Source organism: Carlito syrichta, unplaced genomic scaffold, assembly GCF_000164805.1.
Source record: "Carlito syrichta isolate Samal-C Ts95f unplaced genomic scaffold, Tarsius_syrichta-2.0.1 Scaffold301833, whole genome shotgun sequence".
Lineage (NCBI taxonomy): Eukaryota > Metazoa > Chordata > Mammalia > Primates > Tarsiidae > Carlito > Carlito syrichta.
In genome coordinates, this window is record NW_007245929.1 from 59177 (window position 1) to 71605 (window position 12429).

The 12429-nt window shown below is 42.9% G+C and overlaps 1 protein-coding gene across 2 annotated transcripts in view; it reads left to right on the top strand.

The window, feature by feature from the left end:
- The window catches only part of EFCAB11 (EF-hand calcium binding domain 11), a 154516-nt gene that overhangs the window by 17122 nt on the left and 124965 nt on the right, over nucleotides 1-12429 (top strand). For both annotated transcript variants that reach the window (XM_021711049.1, XM_008055362.2), the window contains exons 4-5: nucleotides 5860-5961; nucleotides 7137-7227. In XM_021711049.1, the coding sequence (XP_021566724.1) occupies nucleotides 5860-5961; nucleotides 7137-7227 (193 nt within the window). The remainder of the gene's footprint in view (nucleotides 1-5859; nucleotides 5962-7136; nucleotides 7228-12429) is intronic.

A 12429-nucleotide genomic window follows, 5' to 3' on the forward strand; every position in this document is an offset into this window, starting at 1 on the left:
CTTAGCATTGTTGATGTCACTTTCACCACTGTCCTTACAGTTTTGCTTGTTTGTTTTTTTGAGTTGGGGTCTCTGTCATCCAGGCTACAGTGCAGTGACACGATCACAGCTCATCTCCTTGACTCAAGTGATCCTTCCACCTCAGCCTCCTGAGTAGCTAGGACTACAGGTATGTGCCACCACTCCCAGCTAATTTTTTGGTGTATTGAAGAGATAAAGTCTTGCTATATTGCCCAAGCTGGTCTTGAACTCCTGGGTTCAAGTGATCTTCCCACTTTGCCTCTCAAAGTGCTGTGATGAGAGGTGTGAGCCACTGCGTCCGGCTCCTACAGTCTTTTTATGCAAAAAGAGACTTTTCCCCTCCATGGTCTCCAAAAGTCATAGTCTGAATTTTATTTCTCAGAACTGAGAAGTCCTGCATTAGCCCTTTTAAAAGGCCACTCCATCCTTTTAAACCATAAATTTTAGGCATTTTTAATTCATGGAAAAATTAATATGTGGCACAATGAAAATGAATCTTCTTTTTCTACTAAATCTGGGACCAGGCTTACAGTCCAAATAACTTGGCATTTCTATTGTTTTCTTTTTCTCTCTCCCCAGGGTTATTGCAGTTTCTAATTTGAGCTCACTATGATAGCCAGACACTAGATACTTCATTTTCAAGAGGATTTCTCTGTGTGCATTGACCCTGAAGCTTTGCACTGTGAGCCACAAAAAACTGTGTCTAATGGAACTTTCAAGCAAAAAATTTATATAGTGTTGTTAGACCTTTTGAATATCTCCACCCCTGTGGTGTGAAAGATGATTACCCTCCTAGGAAACTGCTTAAAAACAAAAAAGTAGAAAAGACATTTCTAGGCTCTGTCTCTTTCTGTGACATATCTATATCACACATATTAAGTAGTTTGGACAGTAAAAAAATATGTACACATTATAGAACATGCAGAGAGCCCATATGCCAAGGATTGTTTATCATGTTGGCAGTGTTTTCCAGCTGTATAAAACATGCTTAGATTTGCAGAGTTGGGAAGGATTTGTAAGGATAATGGGTTCTAGTGGCCTTTAAGCCGTGGTCCTCCATCCAGGGTCCTTTGGGCACCCATCTGGAGGGCCCCACTGGATGGGGTGGGTGGGAAGCCCATCTTGCTTCACACTGAATAGCTATTTTCACCTCCTTTACTCATGAGACATTACTGGTTTATAAAGAACCTTCCCTCCAGCTGAAAAAAAAAAAGTCTGCAAATTACTGATGGAATCCCAACTATGCATGCAATTTCTGAGCACCTTCTGCAGACATACTAACAAGAAATGCAGGTAAACATAGGTCTATGTGGTTCTCGAGGCTGGAATCCTAATTTGTAACTACAGTAAAGTGTTTTTAAGTAACTGTCATGAGTGGAGCCATGTACATTGAAGACTTAACCTTGTAATTGAAATTAGAATTCTCTGAACACATCCTCTACTCCCAGGGGACACAGGGAACACATTTCTCATTGGGTATGAAATCCAGTGTCCAAAGAACTAGTGAAAGTCTTTGGAAAGTGGTAATTGTGGGTTTGTATGTTGTGACAGCAGGTGGAACTAGGAGTGGGAACTCTATTTGTAGGCCATTTATAGAGCAGGAAGATGTGTGCAACTTATACTGATGTGTTTGTGTGGCAGAGCTTTGAGGATAGCAAGTTATTACATATTGACTTTGGAAAGCGATTGTATTACTACAACATGAGAGCCAAGCTGAATGAAAACTTCTCACAACCTGGGCAACACAGCAAGTCTCCATCACTAAAAATAAAAATAAAAATTAACTGAGCATGGTGGCACATGCCTGTAGTCCCAGCTACTCCAGAGACTGAGGTGGGAGGACTGCTCGAACATAGGAGGCTGAAGCCACTGTGAGCTGTGATCATGCCACTGCTCTACAGCCTGGATAACAGAGTAAGACACCATCTCTAAAAACAAACAAATGACAAAAGAAACCACATTCTGAAAATGAGAAATAACATCTTCCTATTTGTTATTATTTATTCATTGAAGTAACTTATTCAGTAGAATGTAATAAATGCCTACCCCATGGTAGGCGTCATGTGAAACATTGGGGATAAAACTTGAAACCTGTGCATTACTTTTCTTTACCATGTCTTAGACAGACAGGCGACCACATGGTGACCGTAGATCCTAATAGACTGTGATTGTGTTACGGACAGAGGGCTGTCAGGTCAGAAAAGCGATCAGCTGGGAGAAGTCAGAGGAGGAGGGTTGCCTGAGCTGCATTGGGAAGGAGGTAAAAAAATTCAGTAGGAGAAAAGCAGGAGACTACACATCGTTCCAGGCAAGATGTTTTACACACGCAAAGGTATGGGGTGCATAGGGACCTGTTGTCTTGGGAGACCACCAGGAGGCTGGGCAGGGAGGATGGAGAGGGAGGTGAGTTTCTGAAGGGCCTTGCAGGACATGCCATCTTAGTGGATATACTCTTTGAGAATTCCAGCCAGTCTAGATGCAGTTTAATTGATTAGCTTCTGGCGTTCATAAAACCGGAGTTATGGCTGTGGTCTTATGGGAATGTGGTGGATTAGCTGATTAGTGATGGCTGAGGCTGGGTAATTTATAAAGAAAAGAGGTTTATTGGGTTCACAGTTCAGCATGGCGCGGGCATCTGTTAGCCCTCTGGTGAGGCCTCAGGAAGCTTTTGACTTGTAGTAGAAGGCAAGAGGAGCTGGCAGGCGCAGGCACGTCACATGGTGAGAGCAGAAGTGGGAGAGGAGGTGCCAGGCTCTTCTAAACAAGCAGCTCTTTTTTTTTTGACTCAGGCTCACTTTGTTGCACAGACTGGAATCTAGTGGCACAATCATGGCGCATTGCAGCCTCAACCTCCTGGGCTCAGGCTGTCCTCCCTCCTCAGCTTCCTGAGTAGTTGGGACTACAGGAGTACACCACCATGCCTGGCTAATTTTTAAAATTTTCTAGATAGATGAGGTCAGGCTGGTCTTGAACTTCTAAGCTCAAGTGATCTTCCCACGTCAGCCTCCCAAAATGCTGGGATTGCAGGCGTGAGCCACCACCTGGCCAGCTACCAGCTCTAGGGGGAACTAATAGAGAACTCACTTATTACCATGAGAATGGCACCAAGGTATTCCTGAGGGATCCACCTCCATGACCCAAGCGCCTCCCAACAGGCCCCACTTCCAACACTGGGGATTCCATTTCAGCATGTGTTGAGGGAACAAACTTCTATACTGTTTCACATGTCATGGCTAGATGTCACTTCTAACCCCAGATAGCAGTTTTAGGTACGCTGTCAGGTCTCAGGGGTGATTAGATGAGAACAGAGTGCGTCAGTACTCATCCTTAACCGCTATAGAGAACATGCTAATTTAATACCAGCCTTGTTCATGGGTACCTACCCAGTACTGCAGGATGCTGGGAGACGGGCCATGGTGGAGCAGCCTCTGCCTCTGGGTCCTCTGAAGCACTGAGCAGCTCACTCTCCTACCTACCAACTGTATCACATCCCTTCTGGGTCTCCCCCAGGCTTTCTCCTCTCGCTAAATGACTCCTCAGACCACTGAGCACTCAAGCTGGAATTCGTTGCTTGTTCTTGACAGTGCCTCCCTCCCCACCTTCCTCATCTGACTCTTCATCAAGCGATGTCATTTCAATCTAAAATACATCTGGCCGGCTGCGGTGGCTCACTCCTGTACCCGTGAACAAGGCTGGTATTAAATTAGCATGTTCTCTATAGCAGTTAAGGATGGGTACTGATGCACTCCGTTCTCATCTAATCACCCCTGAGACCCAAGAACTTTGGGAGGTGGAGGTGAGAGGATTGCCTGAGCCCAGGGGTTCAAGACCAGCCCGAGCAACTTGGCAAGACCTCATCTCTACAATTAAAAAAAAAATGAGCTAGGCATGGTGGCGCATTCCTGTATTTCCGGCTACTTGGGAGTCCAAGGCAGGAAAATTGCCTGAGCCCAGGAAGTTGAGGCTGTAGTGAGTCGTGATCATGCTATTGCATTGCAGCCTGGATGACAGAGTGAGACTCTGATTCGAAAAATAAAATAAAATAAAAATACGTCTGGAACCTTCCACACCTGCCACCAGCATCCTAGCAACCATATCTCTTGCTCCCTTTTTTCATTTTTGCTTCCCCCCAAACCTTTTATTTTTAAAGATAATAGATCTTTAAAAAATCTAAATCATTTTGCTTCCCAGTTCAGACCTGCTGCTGACTTCCTGTTGCTGTTGCTACTTCACGAAACCCATGTTACTGACTGTGGCACCCAGTGGCCTATGGTCTGGCCCTGCCCCCTTCCTGTCCCAGCCTTGTATCGCCCTCTCCCTCCTGCTCGCTAGGTTCCAGCCACGATGGCCTCTTTCCTGCCTGCTTTTCACATACTGTCTCCATACCTGGGAAACTCTTCTTCCATCCTTTAGCTGGTATTGTCTCATGGGCGAGGTCTTAGCTTCAATATCTCTTCCTCCAAGAGATCACTCCTTCACCGGATTTCTAGGCCTTGGTTACAGTGTCCCATCTTTCTCTTCCATTGTCCCTGCCACAGTTTGCACTTGTGTGTGTATGTTTGCAGTTGAACTTGTGCAATGGCTGTATTCCCCTAGATAAGTAGCTCCCTTAGGGCTTGGAATCGTATGTTCTCCTCCCCTGTTTCCAGGGCATGATAAGTGCCTGACCCACAGCAGGTCCTAAAAAGTTGTCAGCCATTTAAAGATCAGGCATGGTGGCTTACACCCGTCATCCCAGCACTTTGGGAGGCAGAGGCAGGATTACTTGACTGGGAGTTTGAGACCAGCCTGGGCAGCATAGTGAGACCTCGTCTCTAAACACACACACACACACACACACACACACACACACACACACATTCATTTATATTTAAAAACGGGTAGATTTTTTTTTGTTTATAAATCTTTAACTGCAAATAAGAAATACGTGGGAAATTAAGAACATTATTTCCACATTTTTTAAATGATAGGAACTGTTTTAGAAAAGGTATACAGCTCAGTATTACCTCATCAAAAGCAAAAGTGTGAATGTGGTTATTGTATGATTTGGGGCTATTTTTAAAACAAAGTGATAATTTTTTTTTGAATGGAAATCCTGAGTTATAAAACGAACTGCTCTTTGTATATATTTAGGACTCAGTTCACGAAAGTGTTTAAATTCTTGGCTTCGCTCTTTAAACCTACTACAAAGATCACATTAGAATTCATTTTATCAACGCGGTAAGCACAGTATCCCATCTTACGTTGTCATGCTGGGCTCTTTTATTACGAGAGTAGCAGGAAGCTGAGCCTGGGGCTGCCAACACATTGCGGGTGTATCCAGGGCTAGGGATGGCGCCAGCCCTGTTGTTTATGTGATATTCTCTCCGCCCCTGTCTGTGGGGCGCAATGGGTATTGACTTTTGAGAAACTACTTCTCTGACCCAATCTCCCAGTTGGAAAAAACCCCCGCTATCATGACATCTGGCGAGGAAAAGGGGATGAAAGAAGCATAAGGAAAAACAAATGATGAGACCTCCTTTAGTCGTCCTTCCATGCCTATGGGAACCTGTTAGAGAGAAGACAACTAAACCCTGTCAAGGTCACCCTCCCTTATCTCCGAAAAAGCCCAATGAACCCTAAAAGTGTCTTGTTTACACTGTCGATTGCTGGTGCTGGGTCCATTTGGCATTTAGCAAAACGTCTTTTGGACTTTATGGGTCTTTAGGAGTAAATGCTGTTCATCAAAATTAAGATACAGTGTTATTATTTGTGGTATGTTTCATACTCATTTCTGTTTCTTTTTTCTTTTTTTAAGACATTCATCTCTTTGGTAAATTTTTTTCCCCTAACTTTTAGGTATATTACTTGATGAGTTTTTAAATATTATAAGGAAAAAGAAGGAAGCCCAACCATTCCGGAATGAAATAAGACACATCTTCACAGCTTTTGACATGCACTGTAAGTGTCTTTAAAGTGTCAAAAATGCTTTTGATATATAAAAGTTGCTATTAAGGACCTGTGAATGGGAACATATATACTCAGTGCATGAAATATACAGTATATTTTACTGCATTTATTAGCTATTACCTTGGTTCCTGGCGTGATTTTTTTTCTTTTGTGATCTTAAATTCTTGATATTTATCATGAATTAAATATTACTTACAGTTACAAAATTGTGCTTATGAATTGTACCTATGTACTTTTTGTTTCTCTTTTTGAGGTGGGATCTCACTCTGTCACCCAGATTGGAGTGCAGTGGCATGATCAAGGCTCATCACAGCCTCGACTTCCTGGGTTTCCATCTCAGCCTCCTGAGTAGCTGGGACTACAGGTGCAAGCCACCACACCTGGCTAATTTTTTTTTTTTTTTGGATTTATTGTGGAGACAAGGTCTCACTATGTTACCCGGGGTGGTTTCGACCTCCTGGGCTCAAGTGATCCTCCCGCCTTGGCCTCCCAAAGTGCTGGGATGACAGATGTATATATCATGCCTTTATTATAATGGGGACAGTGAAAGGACTGGTCATGTAGGGCTATAGGCCATAGCCACCTGTGGAAGTGTGGGAGACTGCATAGTTTCTTCTTCACCTCCCACTTTGACCCACTCACGATAGAGGAATTGTTTTCCCACATGGGGTGTGGCTGGGCAGATTACCACAGAACCCCTAAACTCTGCAGATCTCAGGATGAAAAGATTCGTGAAGTCAAGATCCAGCATCTTGGATGTTGTTTTGGTTTCCTTCTAAATATTAATATATCATCATTCTAATAGCAAGCAAGAGAAAAAGTGAATTTTGAGTACTGAATTATTTGGCAACTCACCAAGATGCAGAGCCTAAAGCCATTACTAGAGCATGTGTCTCTGCATATTCCTTTCCTTGACCTTAGAGAATCAGCACAATGGCTGGGCTGGAAGTACCCTTCGAAATCAGCTGGGCTTCCCTGAAGGAAACTATTGCTAGATTCTTCAGTTCCTCCTGTGTGACAATCTCCAATGGCCTAATATGCAAAACCAGCTCTGAATGCTTTTCTCCTAACAACATATTAAAGTTTCACACAAATATTATAGCTGAAATACCAGTTTGTAGGGTTTATGAAAGTAAGTGAATGTTTTATCATTTGTTTTCAAATAGATCGTGGATTTTTAACTTTGGAAGATTTCCAAAAAGCATTTAGGCAGGTGGCTCCCAGATTACCAGAGCGGACCGTTCTTGAGGTGTTCAGGTAAGGCATTGCTGTCTTTACGCACACCCACCTTTTGATGGACCCTTGGCTTTGGCAGGGTCTTGGTTTTGTGAAGAACACTTGCTTATGTGGATTTTTCACCTGGGAATATTTTTATCTCTCAACATAGTGGCATGATCCAGGAGAGAAATCAGTAGTTAGTAGAGTCCATCTACATCTGTGACAGCAGGCTCTGAAGTGGATGGGGTGTGTGCAAGTCAGACAGATGCACAGACCCTCAGTAGTGGTGTTCTGTGGGTCCTTGGCTCACCGCTTGCACCTAGGCAGGTGCACAGAACCCTCAGTAGTGGTGCTGGGTGACTGGGCGCAGTTGTTCCATGGGTCCTTGGTTCGCCACAGAAAGGAATTTCAGAGCAAGTTGCAGAGAGGTTTAAAGTACAGTGTATTAGAGGCAAAAGAAAAAGAAACAACACGATCAAGAGAGAACATGGGTCCTTGAGGGAAAGATCACACGCTTGTTGTTAACAGAAAGCTTTATATAGTCTCCAAATTGACGGTTTAGCGTCCTGTTTCTAAGCTAAGCTTTGGTCACACTTAGCCAGGCGTGGTTTTAGTTCTTAATGTTTTACTCCTAAGTTTGCTTGTGTTAGGAGGAACTTTCGCGATAATAGGGAAGTTACTATTACTTAGTTTTCTCTTAGAGCCCTATGCCTCAGTGTCCCTGGTGACTCCCTACTGTCTTGTTTTGGTCTTTGTAGCCAGCCTCCCCCTATTTCAAGGTTGGGCCTGGGTTTCAGTCAGTGTGTAGTTGTTTAAAAGAGTTATGTCCTGATAAGACAGTGCCTGGATGCCTGACCCTCTGACTTCCTAATGACCTAAGCTTGCCTATAAGAGACTCACCATTGTTATCTAAGCTATACTTGCTGTCTTGCCTCAGGAGGGGTAGGAGAGGACCAGGAGAAAGGCAAAGCTTCCTCAGATGCTTGTGTGTCAACCAAGAACAAATGAAGTGTTATTAGTATTCAGCATGGATGCAGGGTCCATATTTCAGACAGACGGGGGTTACACGTGGCTCTCGAGACAGCCACAGGTCAGGGCTGTCCACTGGCAGCCCCTCATCCACTCACTTTCAGAGCTATCGACCCATGTTGTCATTCACACATATCTGGTAAGTGGATTCAAAGGTTATGGGACGTGGCCCATGTGAACTAATCCTGACAACATGGACAAGCGACTTAAAAGCAGCATCTGTTAGGAAGCTGCCAACTAGAGGTGGTAACAGTGTGAGCATGTGCTGGAGTGAGGACACAGCGGAGCTGTCTCCCCTGACTCCTAGCACAAGCCCTTCCTCAGCCATGGCCAAGTGTGTTCATTCAGCCCAGCACACCAGCAGGAGCCAGAAAACCCAAAAGAACAGAACCTCAGAGAAGACAGAAATGCATTTTTGTCTCACATCAGCATCGGCAAACCAGGGCTGGAGGATGACAACATGGCCAGGAAGGTTCCAGACTCCCCTTTTGTGTCACTCTGTGTCCACACCTGCCTTCCTCCTGCTGCAAGGTGGTCATTTGAGTTGCAGGGTCGGATCTGAATTCTAGCTACTCAGGAGGAAAAGGAGGCAGAAGCTATGCCCCTCCTTTTAAGGCTATGTGTTGTTATTCCTACTTGTGTCCCAGTGGCCAAAACTTAGTTCCAAGGACACACATAGCTGTGAGGGGGAGGAGGGCTTGGAAAATGCTATCTTTGCTCCAGGCGGTCATATGCCCACTAATTGAGGTTCTGACACTGAGGAAGAAGGAAAGAGATGGATATTGGGGGACATCTGTCAGATGATCCCCTTTGGGATGAAAGTAATTGAGTAAAATATGACCAGAAGTCTGTTCCATGCCATAGAAATTATCAAGCATGTTGTGTGAGTAAAGATTTGTGCTCATCATTGTGAGCAGAGAGTCATGTATGAAATGTACTTGCTGCACCCTTCGTGAGCCAGATACTGAGTGAGCTATTGGGGAAGAGCAAAGAAGGTAAAGCCAGCATGCAAAGTGCTACAGGACAGTATCACTCCACTGCTTCTGTACAACAAATCCTTGAAAGTACAGTACATCTTTGGACTGGGCATGGTGTCGCATACCTGTAATCCCAGCACTTTGGGAGGCAGAGGCAAGAGGATTACCTGAGCCTAAGGGTTCAAGACTGGCCTGGGCAACATGATGACACCTCGTCTCTATAACAATTAAATATGGCTGGGTGTGGTGGCTCAAGCCTATAATCCCAGCACTTTGGGAGGCCAAGGCGAGAGAATTGCCTGAGCCCACAGGTTCGAGACCAGCCTGGGCAACATGGTGAGACTTCGTCTTTACAATAAATCAAAAATTTAACAGTGCACGCCTGTAGTTCTGGCTACTTGGAAGGCTGAGGCAGAAGGATTGCATGAGCCCAGCAGGTCGAGGCTGTGGTGGCCAGGAGTGTGCCATTGCACTCCAGCCTGGACGACAGAGTGAGACTCTAACATAAGCAGATAGATAGATAGATAGATAGATAGATAGATAGATAGATAGATAGAGAGATAGATAGAGAGAGAGAGAGAGAGATAGAGAGATAGATAGAGAGATAGAGAGATAGAGAGATAGATAGAGAGATAGATAGAGAGATAGATAGATAGATAGATAGATAGATAGATAGATAGATAGATAGATAGATAGATAGATAGATAGATGGTCAGGAGTGTGCCACTGCACTCCAGCCTGGACGACAGAGTGAGACTCTAACATACATAGATAGATAGATAGATAGATAGATAGATAGATAGAGACGACAGAGTGAGACTCTAACATAAATAGATAGATAGACAGACAGATAGATAGATAGATAAATAAATAAAATAAAATTAGCTGGGTGTGATGGTGCATGCCTATAGTCCCAGCTACTTGGGAGAAGGAAGAATCACCTGAACCCAGCAGGTCGAGGCTTCAGTGAGCCATGATGGTGCCACTGTACTCCAGCCTGGGCATCACAGTGAGACTTTGACTAAAAAAAAAAAATACATCTTTGTATGTACTTTGTGATGAGATCAGTAATGAATATCAATATATTTCTACCATACTGAGTTTGTTTTTAGCAAAGCAACTATACATAGTTGCTCATTTTCCTTTTATAAAAAGATAAGTTGTCCAAATTTGCTGACCTTTGTGTGCTCAATGGTTTTAGTAAATGCTACTCTGTAGAGATTTTTGAGAAATAGACTTAAACACAGCCCTTCAAGATACAAGCCATGTTTTAACAATGTGTGTGAAAGGAACTGCTTCTTGGAAGGCACCAATCCTTCAAGGAGAACAGTTTTGAAACTGGATATTTGGTTTTATTTTTTAAAAATGATGTGTGACACCTGTTAAAACTTGTCACACCTGCACGTTTGATGAGTTGAATATGGAATTTTGTAACCTGACTAGACATATCTAATGAAGTTGCAGTGGTTTTAAGACACAATTTTAAAAGATATATGAATTTAATAGTTTTAATGTGTTTTCAGGAACAACTCATTGATATCAGGTAAAATGAACTAGCTGAATTTCAGTGAGCCAATAACAACAAAATAATTTTAAACCTTTGCATTATCACAGGATGGAATTAAAAGCCAAGGGTGTCAGTGCTGTGGTGACCTTTCCCATTTAGATCTCTGTATTTTCAAGAGGTATCTACAACACCTATTAAAACCAAGCAACAAAACGTGGCTAAAGTACTCAACGCAGAGGATTAAACCAGGATGTTCAGAAACAATAAAGTATATGAAACGACATTGTTCTTTTTAAATATTATTATTTTCCTTTTTCTTTTTTGAGTCAAGGTCTCAGTCTGTCACCCAGGCTGGAGTACAGTGGCATGATCACAGCTCACCGCAGCCTTGGCCTTCTGGGTTCTGCCTCAGCCTCCCAAGTAGCTGGGACTACAGATGTGCACCACCATGCCCGGCCTGTTTAAAAAATTTTTTTGGTAGAAGCAATGGCTCGCTATGTTTCCTAGGCTGGTCTCGAACCCCTGGGCTCAAGTAACCTCCTACCTTGGCCTTCCAAAGTGCTAGAATTACAGGCATGAGCTACCACACCCAGGCTTTTAAAAAATATTCTTAATGATTTCTAGTGACAGCAAAAATTTATTTGCCATTATCTTTATCAAATTCTTTGGAAATTATTGTTATGTTTTATAATGTACTTAATATATTATAGTAGCACATATGCATATCATCTATAAGTAAATCTATTTGTATTTTGGAGTACATGCCAATGAATCTTGGACTTTTTAAGGTTGTGTGATCAATACAGTTTGGAGACCACTGCACTAGACAACCCACCAAGGTGTTTTGGTTGGCTGAACATGCTGGTTTAAACTCTCAGTTGTATTTTTATAACACCGCAAGAACTAAACCAGAATAAATGATGAATAAAAAGTGTCAGATGTAGTTGTGAACCCAAAAAGGAGAGAAAAGTATTTCCTTTTTGTGTGAATTGAAGTAAGCAAAAGAGACAGAGATGTCACGCTTCACATAGATCCCTGTTTCAGTTGGTGCAAACAATTTCAAGAATTGAAAAAAATGAACTGCTGAGGCTATTATTGGTGCAAAATTGTGTAGTGTTTCTAAGATTAGACATCTGCTTTTTTAGAAGCTTGAGTAGCTTTTGACTTGATTGACCAGCAGGTATGGAGTTCATGACCCAGGTCTACAGTGACCAGAGGAAAACTGATTTCTAAAAACCCCTACAAGAAGGTAACTAGAGAGGGAATATTCTAATTAGACCAGTGTCATCGTGGTTTGAATCACTGAAAGTTTTTATACCCTTTGGTTAAGTGACTGCCAGATTCTTCCTAAGGATATTTCCTAAGATCAAGAGTAGTGTCTCTCAGAAGTACTTGCCTATATTACATTTTAATTTACAAACCAAATCACAACATAAAACCAGCTAAACAAACAACAAAACAAACTCCAAAGAAGGAGACATAGACATGGACATTAGAGAGTTATTTCACTTTATGACTTTTTTTTTTTGAGTTGAGTTCTCAATCTGTCACCCAGGCTGGAGTGCAGCATCATGATTGCAGCTCACTGCAGCCTTGACCTCCTGGGTTCAAACGACCCTCTGCCTCAGCCTTCTAAGTAGCTGTGACTACAGGTGTTCACCACCACACCCAGCTAGTTAAAAAAATTTTTTTTGTAGAGACGAGGTCTCTCTATGTTTCCTAGGCTGG